Source organism: Podarcis gaigeae (genome assembly GCF_964106915.1).
Source record: "Podarcis gaigeae genome assembly, chromosome: 12".
Lineage (NCBI taxonomy): Eukaryota > Metazoa > Chordata > Lepidosauria > Squamata > Lacertidae > Podarcis > Podarcis gaigeae.
The window spans coordinates 3,418,837-3,432,928 of record NC_139688.1 but is presented as its reverse complement, the minus strand read 5'-3'; the positions used below and the strand labels follow the sequence as shown (position 1 = coordinate 3,432,928).

Here is a 14,092-nt window from a genome sequence, read left to right as displayed (position 1 = left end):
CTCCCTAGACGACCAGCAGGCAATGCAGACCTTGAAGAGGATCTTGGCCAAAGTGCAGGAGATGAAGGACCAGCGGGTCTCCCTGGAGCAGCAGCTGCGCGAGATGATCCAGAAGGACGACATCACCACCTCGCTGGTGACGACAGACCGGTCTGAGATGAAGGTGAGCGGCTGGGAGGGAGGGAGGCAGGGTGTCCGTTCGGCCGTTCTGCACCACCATCGCCACCCAGTTCCTCCTGAAGCTGATGGGAAAGCGAATCACAAGAACATAAATGCCATCCGGAAAATAGACGGGCAAGTTATGTAGTTGTGGCCACGAACTGCATGACGTTCAAAGAGGATTAGTCAAAATCACAAAGGAGAGGGCTGTTGGCTGTTGTCAGTTGTTCTCTGCCTCCATGGTTGTCATGTTGTTTAGTCGTATCTGACTCTTTGTGACCCCCTGGACCAGAGCACGCCAGGCACTCCTGTTTTCCACTACCTCCCGCAGTTTGGTCAAACTCATGCTGGTAGCTTTGAGAACACTGTCCCACCATCTCGTCCTCTGTCGTCCCCTTCTCCTTCTGCCCTCCATCGTTCCCAACTTCAGGGTCTTTTCCAGGGAGTCTTCTCTTCTCATGAGGTGGCCAAAGTCTTGGAGCCTCAACTTCACGATCTGTCCTTCCAGTGAGCACTCAGGGCTGATTTCCTTCAGAATGGAGAGGTTTGTTCTTCTTGCAGTCCATGGGACTCTCAAGAGTCTTCTCCAGCACTGTCTAGGTTTGTCATTGCTTTTCTCCCAAGAAAAGCAATGGTATTTATTATTATTATTATTATTATTATTATTATTATTATTATTAATACTCCGCCCTCCCCAGCCAAGACCGGGCTCAGGGTGGCTAACACCATGTATAAAAACAAGATTAAAATACAACATTAAAATGCAGCCTCATTTCAGTAGAAACTCAAATCAAAACCTTTTGGGGGGAAACTGTCAAATCTTCAGTAAGGCCAGACTGGTCCTACGTGGTCCAGAAAAAAGCCAGGGAAGTCCCCAAATAGGCGTTCCATCACAGAAGAAGAAAGGAAAGAGGGGATCAAGTTGATTCCAAGCCAAAGGCCAGGCAGAACTAGAGCCAAAAAGCCCTGGCTCTAGTTGAGGCCAGCCTACCCTCTCTGTGACCTGGGACCTTCAAGATGTTTTTATTTGAAGACTGTAAGTTTCTCTGTGGGACATACTAGGAGAGGCGGTCCTGTAGGTAGGGTCTTACAGGCCCTGCGGAAAGAAATCAGATCCTGCAGGGCCCTGGTCTCATGAGGCAGAGCGTTCCTTGCTGGAAACCGCTGGAGGGGAGAGAGGACTCTGGTGCTCAGATTCTACTTGTAGGTTTACTAGAAAAGGCGTCTGGTTGGCCACTGGCCTGATCCTGCAGGCTCTGTTATGTTCAGAGTAGCGAAATGCAGCAGGAGCAAGCTTTCTGGCGAAGGCACAGACACCTCTCCCAATTCCCTCTTCCCTGACTTTCTCACAGATCCATCTCCAGTTTATACAAAGACTGACACTTCTCTCTCTTGTCTCAGTAGAGAGATCAATTGGGGAGGCAGCTAAGGCAACATTTAAGGACTTGTTTTTCTTTTCTGCACACATCAAAATGAAAGTCTAATCAGAAGAGGGTGTTGAATTTCTCTAGAAATTCCAGGCACTCTAATAATAATTATTATAATAAATTTTATTTATATCCCGCCCTCCCCAGCCGAAGCTGGGCTCAAGGCGGCTAACAACAATAAAACAGTACAACACAAGGCTCTAAAATCATTCATTATAAAATTAATTCAAATCAAGCCAATGGCAACCATTGGGCCAGAACTCCGCAAAGAGTGCCAAAGGAGGTGGTCAGGCTGTGCCCTGGCCAAAGGCCTGGTGGAACAGCTCTGTCTTGCAGGCCCTGTGGAAAGATGTCAAGTCCCGCAGGGCCCTAGTCTCTTGGGACAGAGCATTCCACCAGATCGGGGCCACAGCCGAAAAAGCCCTGGCTCTAGTTGAGGCCAGCCTAACCTCTCTGAGGCCTGGGACCTTGAGGATGTTTTTATTTGCAGACCGTATTTTCCTCTGTGGGGCATACCAGGAGAGGCGGTCCCGTAGGTACGAGGGTCCTAGGCCATATAGGGCTTTAAAGGTTAAAACCAGCACCTTAAACCTGATCCTGTACTCCACCGGGAGCCATTGCAGCTGGTATAGTACTGGATGAATATGATCTCGCAGCGAAGACCCCATAAGGAGCCTCGCCGCAGCATTCTGCACCCGCTGGAGTTTCTGGGTCAGTCTCAAGGGCAGCCCCACGTAGAGCGAGTTACAATAATCCAGTCTGGAGGTGGCCGTCGCGTGGATCACAGTGGCTAGGTCAGGGCGAGAGAGGTAAGGAGCCAACTGCTTATCTTGGTGGAGATGAAAAAATGCCGCCTCCATAGAGAGGGAGGTGTCGAAGATTACACCCAAACTCTTAATGGAACTCTTAAGTCTAGGAATTGAGGCAGGGTTTTCTCCCAGCCTTACCTGGAGTTGCCCTTTGGGCTTGAACCCAGGACCACCTGCTGGCCAGGCAGACCCTCTTCCACTGAGCTGTGGTCCTTTCTCCGCGCCTCAGATAACCCAAAGACCGAAAAGATGCTCTGGTATTCATTTCACATGCCCCACCGGCTAACTCTCCCTGCCTCAACCAATTCCCAGAATCCCCTTCTCCCTCCTCCCCAGCCTATTGTAGCTTTGCCTTGACTTCTCCTCCATCTCTCTCCAGAAACTCTTCGAGGAGCAGCTGAAGAAGTATGACCAGATCAAGGTCTACCTGGAACAGAACCTGACCGCCCAGGAGAACATCCTCAAAGCCCTGACGGACGCCAACGTCAAGTATGCGGCCGTACGCAAGGTCCTGGCAGAGGTGGAACACAAGTGAGTGGCCGGGGGGAAGAGAAGCGGTTTTTGGATTTCTGGTGTCCAAAACCTGAGGAACGGTTGGTGGGAGGCTTGGCAGCCTGGCAAAAGTTTGATGTTCTGCCAGCTAGATGCCAGCAGGGAGGCAGCAGCCAGAGATTATTGGTGCAACGAGAACGGTGGGTTAAATTACACAGTGCTTGGGCTCCTGTCTTAGAATCCTAGAGTTGGAAGAGACCACAAGGGCCATCGAGTCCAACCCCCTGCCAAGCAGGAAACACCATTAGAGCACTCCGGACATATGGTTGTCAAGCCTCTGCTTAAAGACCTCCAAAGAAGGAGACTCCACCACACTCCTTGGCAGCAAATTCCACTGTCAAACAGCTCTTACTGTCAGGAAGTTCTTCCTAATGTTTAGGTGGAATCTTCTTTCTTGTAGTTTGGAGCCATTGCTCCGTGTCCGCTTCTCTGGAGCAGCAGAAAACAACCTTTCTCCCTCCTCTATGTGACATCCTTTTATATATTTGAACATGGCTATCATATCACCCCTTAACCTCCTCTTCTCCAGGCTAAACATGCCCAGCTCCCTTAGCCGTTCCTCAGAAGGCATCGTTTCCGGGCCTTTGACCATCTTGAGAAGTTGTTGTTTGGTACAGCTCAGCCCTTGTGCCCAGGCATGTGTGAATGCCTCTCCTGGCTCTGCGCGCTTTCTGAGGGGTCCTGCAAACACCCCTCTTCCTAATCCTGACCCTCCTTTCCTGCCGTCCCCCCAGGTGGAACACCTCTTTGCAGACACTGGTAGCTTCCTACGAGGCTTACGAGGACCTGATGAAGAAATCCCAGGAAGGGAAGGATTTCTACGCCGACTTGGAGAGCAAAGTGGCCAAACTGCTGGAGAAATCCCGGACTGCCTGCAAGGGAGCCGAGGTGGCCAGGCAGCAGCTCCTGGAGAGGTAAGGTGGCTTGGCTCCGGGTGCAAGTGGGTGGGTGTCTGCGAGAGTACAGGTTTCTGCTCTGCTTTTCCGCCCTAAAACTGGTATTCAGAAGCATCACTGCCTCCAACTGTGGAGGCAGAACAGAGACATCCTGGCTAGTAGCCATTGTTGGCCTTCTCCTCTGTGACTTTGTGCCTCCTTCCTTTAAAGCCATCCAGCTTGGTGGCCAGCGCTGCCTCCTGTGGCAGGGAGTTCCAAAGTTGATGGGAATTGTATTCCAACACTATCCAGGGACACCAGATTGAGAAAGGCTGGTTTAGGTGATGATCAGAACAGCAGGTTTTTTTAAAAATATATACAGACACCTGGGGTTTTAATAATAATAATAATTTTTTTATTATTTATACCCTGCCCTTCCTGGTTAAAAAACGGGGCTCAGGGCAGCTAACAACAAATTTAAAACACTTTAAAACACTTAGTTATAAAAGCAGCATAAAATACAGTATAAAAACATGAATAACAATAAAATTCAAAAGTCAGACAGATAATCCCCAGGGCTAGCTGGCTGAATTGGTCCTAATTGGGCTAGCGAGGAGGCCAGGGGAGAATTGGCTGTGGGGTCTCAGAGTGGGTGATCTTCATAAAAGGGGAGGGGGAGGGAAGAGAAGGGAAATAAAAGACCAGGCTGAATTCAAATTAAAGGCCAGGCAGAATAGCTCTGTCTTACAGGCCAGACGGAAGGTGGTTAAATCCTGAAGGGCCCTGGTCTCATGGGAACAGAGCATTCCACCAGGTTGGAGCCGTCACTGAGAAGGCCCTGGCCCTGGTGGAGAATAGACTGACTTCCTTAGGGCCCGAGACCTCAAAACTATGGTTATTCATGGACCTTAAGTTCCTCTGTGGGGCAGACCAGGAGAGGCGGTGCCGTAAGGAGGGCCCTAAGCCACAAAGGACTTTAAAAGTCAAAACCAGCACCTTGAACCTGACCCTGTACTCCACCGGGAGCCAGTGCAACTGGAAAAGCACTGGGTGAATATGCTCCCATGGCAGGGACCCCCTGAGGACCCTCTCTGCAGCATTCTGCACCCGCTGGAGTTTCTGGGACAGCTTCAAGGGCAGCCCCGGGTAGAGCGAATTACAGTAGTCCCTGTACGGGGACCCTCTGGGGGCAAGGGGGTGCTTGGGAGTGGGTGCCCATCTCACGCGGCTTCTCTGTGGCCTTGCCTTGGCAGGGAACTGAAGAAGAGGCCTCCTGCCAGGCCCACCACCCCCAAGCCGGCGCTCCAGAAGAAGACCTCTGACCTTGAGCTGCCTGACTCGCTGCCCCTCGGCTCCCTCTCCCTGGCCGACCTCCCGGAGGAGCTCCGCAGCCTGCCCCCCGAGGTGCTGGGGGCTCACCTGGCGCAGCTGCCGCCAGACGCCTTGGCCGCCCTGGGTCTGGACCCTGCCTTCCCCCATTCCAGCCTGCGAGCGGCCCCTGCCCAGGAACCCTTCTCTGCCCCCCAGCCGAGCCAGGCCAGGCTTCCCTTCGGCCCAGGCCAGATGGCAGCCCGAGGTGCACCCCACAGGCACTACCCGCCACCCAGAGTCCCGGCCAGCTCCGCACAAACTCCTTACCCGCCGGCCTCCCACCAGATGCCGCCTTCTGCCCCCCAGGCAGCCCCGCCACCGATGAGCTCCGCCCCCTCCTCAGCCGCCTACCCACCCAGCGCCAGCGTCATGCGGGGCCCAGCTTCACAGCCCGCCTACGCTCTGCCACCTCAGCACACTTCCCCGCAGCACCTCCCCATGCCCGTCTCTGCTCCCCCAGGGGGCATGGTTTACGGCATGGGGCAGCTGGCCCCCAACAGCGGGGCCTTCCCCCCAGCCAGCCACTCCACCCCTCTGGCACTTAGGCCCCCCGCTCCCTCCCCACACCAGTACGGTGTCGGCAGCTTCCCGCCGGGGGTCCGGCCGGCCACCACCACCGTCGACAGCATCCAGGCCCCCATCTCGAGCTGCACGGCCCCCAGGGGCATGGCCGGGCCGCTCCCCCAGTGGGCAGGGCCTCCTCCGCCTCCCCAGGGTGGCTTCGCAGGACCTCAAGGGACCCCCAGCGCTCAATTCGCCTACCCGCAGCCTTGCGGGCCCCCTTTCATGCAGCAGGTCCTGCCGCCTTACTCCTCTGCTCAACCTCCACAGGCCTTCTCCCCCCATGGGCCCCTCCAGCCCCCGATGGACCGGCAGGTCCGCCCCCAGCCCCTCGGCCCGCCCCCTCAGCAGTACACACCCCAGTTCCTGGCCCAGGCCCAAATGCCCCAGCAGCAGCCACCCTTCCAGCACCCCTTTCCGACTCAGGTCTGCGCCCCGCAAGCCGCCCTCGGACAGGGCCACCCTGCCCAACTGGGAGCCCAACACTACCAGCTTGGGCCGGCCCACGACAAGCTGCCTCGGGGCCACGCCCTGCCTACCCACTCCTTGACCTACCCCACGGCCGTGTCGCACGGCCCCAACATTTCCATGGGCATGATGGGGCCTGGGCAGCAGCAGCAGCAGCAGCTGCCCGTTCGCCCGTCGCTCGCTTCCATCCAGCCCCTGCCTGCCGGATCGCCAGCCCAGGTCGCCTTTGGTGCCGGCCCGGCGCCCCTGGGCCCTGGGACCCCCCAGATCCCTCCAGGTGCCCCGATGCCCTTGGGAGGGCAGCCCCAGCCTGTCAACCAGGCCCTCCCTCACCACGTCCCTCCCGCACCCAGCCCTGCCCTGGCGCAGTTGCCAGGCGCGGCAGTGGTGCCGGGCGCTGCTTTGCCCTCGCCGGCGCCCTCGCCGCAGCCTTCCCTGACTCTTCCGGCTCCCTCTCTCCTGCCCCCCTCGGGGCCTCTCCCGCAGCTGCCCCCCTCCTCCCTGGCACCCGGCGGGGCTGCCCCATTGGCGCAGGGCCCCTCCGACGCCTCCCGCTTCCCCCGGCAGAACTCGTCCACCGACGACCTCCTGTCCTCCAGCCCCGAGAGCCAGCACGGGGGCGCCAAGGCCTCGGTGGGGCAGCCCCTCCTGCAGCCCACCAAGGCTGATGCCAAGGATGGGCTGAAGCCGAAAGCCGTGCAGCTGATCGAGAAGGATCCCTACGAGAAGCCCGAGCACATCCGGCGGCTCCTGTCGGAGCTGGAGCGCTTCCAGGATGTGGTGGGCAGCCTGGAGAAGCCGGCCCCTTCCTCGGGGAGCGCCAGCGAGCTGGACGGTGTCTGGAAGGAGCTGCAGGACGCCCAGGAGAAAGACGCCCGCCAGCTGTCCATCGCCATTGCCCGCTGCTACTCCATGAAGAACCGGCACCAGGACATCATGCCCTACGACAAGAACCGCATCGTCCTGCAGTCGGGCAAGGATGACTACATCAACGCCAGCCGCATCGAAGACCTCTCCTCCTACTGCCCCACCATCATCGCCACGCAGGCCCCCCTGGTGGGCACGGCCTCCGACTTCTGGCTCATGATCTACGAGCAGAAAGTGTCCGTCGTCGTCATGCTGGTTTCTGAGCAGGAGATCGAGAAAGTAAGGAGGAAGGGGGGAACAAGGATTTGTCACAAGTGGAGTGTACGATGATGTTGATGATGATGATAATAATAATGGAATTAGCCTAATTGACAGACATAATAAGACAAAAAACAAAAAGTGAAGGAAAAAAGGGATGGGAGTGCCTCAAATAATACCTGGTGCGTGATGTAAATTAACCACAGTTGACCTTGAGGGGCGCACAGCTGGAAGAATTTGAGACGTTTTGGCTTTTGCATAACTGCGGTTCATCGAACATTGAACGTTGTAGTTTTAGGTTGTAGAAAGAAGATTCCACCTAAACATTAGGAAGAACTTCCTGACAGTAAGAGCTGTTTGACAGTGGAATTTGCTGCCCAGGAGTGTGGTGGAGTCTCCTTCTTTGGAGGTCTTTAAGCAGAGGCTTGACAACCATATGTCAGGAGTGCTCTGATGGTGTTTCCTGCTTGGCAGGGGGTTGGACTCGATGGCCCCTGTGGTCTCTTCCAACTCTAGGATTCTATGATTCTATGATTCTAGGTTGTGAGCCGCCTTGAGACCTACAGGTGTAGGGTGCTATACAAATTTAATAAATGAAATAAATGTGGCTTCACCATAACCCCAACAGCAGGATCCTAGACCGCGGCTGTTGGGGAGATTAACCCCCCCCCCGTAAATGACCTTGGAACAGCTGCTATCCCAGGATCAAGTTCATTCAGGTTTTTTGAAACAGTTTTAATTGGATTTTGAATAGATGGTGCAATTCATTTTTACCGTTTTGAATTGTGTTGTGTTATCTTCCTTAGTGGGGTCGGGCAAAACCGCTATTCTGAACGATGTTTTTTGCAGCGGAGGGCAGGCAGACGAGTTCACAGAACCAAGAAACAAAAAAGTTTGGGGAGCCGAAGTTGTTTTCTCTAACTGATGGCAGCTCCCCGGGATCTCAGGCTTGTGGGGGGGCCTTTCCCCTCCCCTGCTGCCTTCTAACCATGGAGGGGGGGGCAAGGCCAAAATGGTGGCACTGGAGGTGTTCTGCCTTGGTCCTCCTTTTTTCCACCTGACATCCCCCCATTTCTCTTTCTCTCCTGCAGCAAAAGGTTGTCCGCTACTTCCCCATGGAGCGGGGCCAGCCCATGGTCCACGGCCTCCTCACCCTGGTCCTCACCAGCGTCAAGGCCACCCCGACACACGTGGAACGCATGATCACGCTGCAGTTCCGAGACCAGAGCTTGAAGCGCACCGTTATCCACCTGCAGTTCTCCTCCTGGCCAGAGCTGTATGTGAATTTTGTCCCACGCGAGGAGGGCGGTGGGGAGAGGCTGAGGCTGAGGGGTGGGCCTGGCTGTGCCTCACTTGCCTGGCCCAGCCAGAGCTGTGCTTCTCAAACTTGGGTCGCCAGCTGTTGTTGGGACTACAACTCCCATCATCCCTAGCTAGCAGGGCCAGGGATGATGGGAGTTGTATTTTTTAAAAAAATAATTTTTATTAACCGACCAATCAAATCAAATCACATCACATAAATTCTGAATTACAAAGCCGAATTTTAAGTTTTTTGTTGGGGGACCCATATTTCAAGATCCCGAAGGGGATTCCAATCATCTTCTTGCTGCTGCGTTAATATCCACAAATCTGTCCAAATAATGTTCATAATTCCATCCAGTCCTATCTTGTTTCCACATCTCATCTTATTCATGTATTTTTCTTTTTTCTTTGTGACCTCTTCTGATAATTTCCTTAAGCAGGTAAACACCAGTTATAATCCTGTGTGAATTTTTCCGTTCGTCCAATCACCATATCAAGATGGTTTCCATATATCATCCATATATCATCCATTCCATAAATAAAAGCAGTCTTTCCATCATTCTTCAAAAATCTGTCGCCTTCTTTTAGTCCTCTGAAGAGGCTCGCCCACAATATGAAAACAGATCCATTCCTCCTCCCAGACATAAGTCTTTCGACAGAACTTGCCAAAATGGCGACGCTGTTTTTTACTGCGTCATCCCAAAGCTCTTATACTTTCCACGATCTCCTTAAAACATGCTTTTGGTTAGAAAATTATCTCCACACAGTCTTAAATCATCAGCTTAGGTCATTTAGGTGGCATTTCTGACTTGTGGGAAAGAAAAGAAAGTCCCCCCCCCCCCATCCAGTCCCGTTGCCGACATACCGAGCCTTGGTGTTTCTTCTCATGATATATTCCTGTTTATCCGACCCGTCTTCTTTCTCAGAGATCTCTTCAATTAGCAGTCTTTACTCCCCCTTCTTCCTTGAAATATGTGCACTAGCTTCCTCCTAATTGTTTCTTTTGAAGTTGCTGCAGCTAGAGGCACGAATCAGAGACAGCGTCCAGGAGATCCGAGGTCCACACAAGGGCTTTCTGCCTAGTGCCCCCACCCCCCTCGAATTTGGGGGTGGTATAGGGCACAGCAGGCAAGGGCAGTCCCCCCCCACTCGCTTGGGGGGGGGTCAGGAGGCTGCTTACTCCCATCACAGCCTCTTAATTACCTCGTGTGGGTCGGAGAGATGTTATTGTCGGCCATCTTCCAATGTGCCCCTAGTGGCCCCCCCCCCGGGATGATGGGAGTTGTAGTCCAGCAATGTCATGAACTGGTTGGACACAGGGGGATGGTGGGAGGAACCAGCTGGGGAGGCTCAGAGCCTAGGGAGTGGTGGCGGGACGACAATGAGTGGTCCGTGTCATAAGCTGAAGGGGTAACAGGGCATAGTGAGCAGGGAGAGTCTGTGATAGAGAGAAATCAAGAATTGGAGGCTGAAGATGAAGCAGGTGGGTGGGAAGAGAAAGGCAGAAATGAGTCAGGCTGGTGGAGAGTCACGGGCGTCTCCCACTTCTGCTGGGACAAGCTCCCCTTCCCTGCTTGTCTCCCAGGACTGGGGGAGGCATGAAGTGGGAGGAGCAAAGGCCAGGTGCACTGGCGTAGTCTCAGATTGCTTGGGAACAGCCCTGGAGAGCAGGAGATTTTGGCAGCTATGTTGCGGTGGGGATTTTCTGTCTCCGCAACTGCTTCATGGGGGCCAGACCTACCGGAGATGGTCTTTTCTTTTTTCTTTTTATTAGATAATACAAAAGAATACAAAGGAACAAAGGAACAGAAAACCTACAATAAACAAATAAACAGATGTAAATCAAAAATATACAGAAATATTCGACATTACATAAATGACACCCTACCCGTGACTCCCCTCCACTGTGTCTCGATTTCTTTATGTGTTATATTAAATATTAGCATTGCATTCCTTAGATGGTACACCTCTTATATCCAATTCCAAATATCTCCCTCTTGTATACTCTACAACCTTAATCTATGCATATCAACATATTCTTTTTTGAACAGTGTTTTTCCATGTGTTCTTCGAAGCATTGCCATTCTAGTTTTGGTTTGACCTGTAATCTTATGTCTGCTGTTAGTTTTGCCAACGGTACATATTCACTCATTTTACATATCCAATCATCCTTGGAAGGGATTGTTTCAGCTTTCCATTTACTCATTAGGCCTGGTGCTCCTGTGCAGGTCCTGTTTTTGCTAATAAAGCGCTAACTCCAACTTGCAAGGCATGATTTACTGCTGGCTGGCTCCTGCAAATGACAGCCGGGGACCCAAGTTTAGGAAAGACTGAACTAGAGGAACAGGGATCATCCGGGAGGGTGGCGGGGGAGCTGGCAAACGGCAGAATAATCCTTTTTGCAAAGATGCTTGCTTCATTCTCTCTCTCTCTCTCTCTCTCTCTCTCTCTCTCTCTCTCTCCCTCCCTCCCTCTCCCTCTCCCTCTCCCTCTCCCTCTCCCTCTCCCTCTCCCTCTCCCTCTCCTTCCTTCCCCTTCCTTCAGTGGCCTCCCGGACAGCAAAGGGGACCTGCTTCGCTTCATTCAGGAGGTGCACAGCCATTACCTCCACCAGCGGCCGCTCCACACCCCCATCGTCGTCCATTGCAGGTGAGTAACAGCCAGACTTGGAAAGCAGACTCAGAGCCTCGCAGTGCGTCAGACCAATAACCCGCCGATCCCAAAAGTGGCAGCTGTGGGGCCCCTCTGCCACGATGGCTTTGTTGCCTGCGGCTCTGTACTGTTGCCTGTGCCCTGGCACCTGATACAGTGGTGCCTCGCAAGACTAAATTAATTCGTTTCGCGAGTCTCTTCATCTTGTGGTTTTTTTGTCTTGCGAAGCACGGCTATTAGCGGATTAGCACTATTAGTGGCTTAGCGGCTATTAGCGGCTTAGAAAACGGGGAGGGGAAGGGAAAAAACTCGCAAGAACTCGCAAGATGTTTTCGTCTTGCGAAGCAAGCCCATAGGGAAATTCGTCTTGCGAAGCACCTCAAAAACGGAAAACTCTTTGGTCTAGCGAGTTTTTCGTCTTGCGAGGCATTCGTCTTGCGGGGCACCACTGTAATTGGAACCGGAGTGCCTTAAAAAGCAGTACAGTGGTACTTCAGGTTAAGTACTTAATTTGTTCCGGAGATCTCTACTTAACATGAAACTGTTCTTAACCTGAAGCACTATTTCTGTGTTAGCAGAGTCATTAACCTGAAGCATATGTACCCCGAGGTACCACTGTATCGAAAAGGATATTGTAGGGTTCAAAAAGGTTTCAGAAAAGGGTGAGCAAAACGATCAAGGGACTAGAGGAACAATTGCAGCTCTTGGGACTTTCTAGAGCAGCGGTTCTCAACCTGCGGGTCCCCAGATGTTGTTGGACTACAACTCCCATCATCCCTGAGCTCTGGCCTTGCTTGCTAGGGGTGATGGGAGTTGTAGTTCAACAACATGGTTGAGAAAGGCTGTTCTAGAGGAAAGGCAAGAAAGAGGCAACACGATAAGAGGTTTGTAAAAATTATGCCCTGCATGGAGAAAGTCCAGAGTTTCTCAAACTTGGGTCTGTAGCTGCTGCTGGACTTGTTCATCTTCTGTTCATCTTCTCCATCCCCCACAGCTCTGGCGTGGGCCGCACAGGCGCTTTCTGCCTCTTGTACGCCGCCATGCAGGAAGTGGAGGCCGGCAACAGCATCCCGGACTTGCCCCAGCTGGTCAAGAAGATCCGCCAGCAGAGGAAGCACATGCTTCAGGAGAAGGTAGGGGGCGTGGGGGGCGGGTGGAGCTGCCGTGGGTGGCGCCCATGAGCCTTGGGTCACCTAAAAGATCTTGGCTGGGTGCTAAGACCCTTGGGTGTGAACCTTGTCCTGGTCGCATTGACGTTTGAGGCCCAGTCGCTTGCTAACACGAGAGGGAGCCTTTTCTGTGGCCGTTCCCATATTGGCAATTCCCTCCCAAGAGAGGTCTGACTGGCTCCCTCCTTGTGATCTTTCCCCCAAGTAGGTTTAAGACCTCCCTATTTAGAAACAAGTGCGGACCAAGTAGGTTTAAGACCTCCCTTCAAAAACAAGTGCGGACCATCTGGACAACTGGCCTGCAATTGGTCTCTCAATTGCTGGCTCTGAATGTATTTTATTGTGCTATAAAGGTAAAGGGACCCCTGACCGTTAGGTCCAGTCACGGACAACTCTGGAGTTGCGGCACTCATCTTACTTTATTGGCCGAGTGAACCGGCATACAGCCGGTCATGTGGCCAGCATGACTAAGCCGCTTCTGGCGAACCAGAGCAGCGCACGGAAACACCGTTTACCTTCCTGCCAGAGTGGTACCTATTTATCTACTTTCACTTTGACGTGCTTTTGAACTGCTATGTTGGCAGGAGCAGGGACCGAGCAACGGGAGCTCACCCCATCGCGGGGATTCGAACCACCAACCTTCTGATTGGCAAGTCCTAGGCTTTGTGGTTTAACTCACAGCACCACCCATGTCCCAGTAGGTTTAAGACCTCCCTATTTAGACAGACCTTCAAAAACAAGTGCGGACCATGTTGACAACCGGCCTGCAATTGGTCTCTCAACTGCTGGCTCTGAATGTGTTGTATTGTGCGGTAAACCACTCTTTTTAACTGTTTTTGCATTTTACAATGATGTTTCTCATGGAATCGGGGAACGGTAGCATCAGACCAGGGACCCAAAGGGTCATCCAGCCCAACCCCTTGCAATGAGGCTTTTTCCGAATGCCGTAAGCCGCCTTGAGAAAAAGGCGGGATCCAAATGCATTTAGGTGAATTGTCTGGCCCTCAATCCTGGCTGCTCCTCCTCTTCCAGCTCCACCTCAAGTTCTGCTACGAGTCTCTCCTGAAGCATGCCAAGCAGGTGCTGCAGAGACATGGGGTCACGGCGCCCTCCGCCAGCAAGCCTGCCAGCAGCGCTACCCAGAAGGTAGGGTGCATCCGAGGGCAGGCATGGGTGGAGAGTCCTTCTGCTAGCACAGAAACAGGAGTGGGGTGGCAAAATGTCATTGGAGAACGTTTAAAGAGGTTTCTAGCCATGTGCAGAGCACCGTTCCTTTGCTCCTGTGCCCTCACAGCTGTCTCTCCTGTATCTGGGATGACTTGGGCATACTTCTCTCTCTCAGAAAAATCTCACTTGGGCTCAGCAGCCCTCCCTGCCATTTTGAAAGCCCACGTTTGCTCAATGGTTGGGACTTTTAAATGGTGGGAGAGGCTGTCTTACCAAATGCATCCCGTGACACGAGAAATGGCATCTCTTTTTAGAAAACAGACTGGAAATGATAATAATAATTTCTTATTTGTACCCCGCCCATCTGTCTGGGTTTCCCAGCCACTCTGGGCAGCTTCCAACAAAGATTAAGAATACATTAAAATGTCACACATTAAAAACTTCCCTGAACAGGA

The 14,092-nt window shown here is 53.0% G+C and overlaps 1 protein-coding gene across 1 annotated transcript in view; it reads left to right on the top strand.

The window, feature by feature from the left end:
• The window catches only part of PTPN23 (protein tyrosine phosphatase non-receptor type 23), a 56,659-nt gene that overhangs the window by 39,280 nt on the left and 3,287 nt on the right, over positions 1-14,092 (top strand). Inside the window, exons 17-24 of the mRNA XM_083703910.1 lie at positions 9-163; positions 2,775-2,926; positions 3,682-3,861; positions 5,076-7,368; positions 8,439-8,623; positions 11,194-11,298; positions 12,296-12,434; positions 13,503-13,616. Of these exons, the coding sequence (XP_083560036.1) occupies positions 9-163; positions 2,775-2,926; positions 3,682-3,861; positions 5,076-7,368; positions 8,439-8,623; positions 11,194-11,298; positions 12,296-12,434; positions 13,503-13,616 (3,323 nt within the window). The remainder of the gene's footprint in view (positions 1-8; positions 164-2,774; positions 2,927-3,681; positions 3,862-5,075; positions 7,369-8,438; positions 8,624-11,193; positions 11,299-12,295; positions 12,435-13,502; positions 13,617-14,092) is intronic.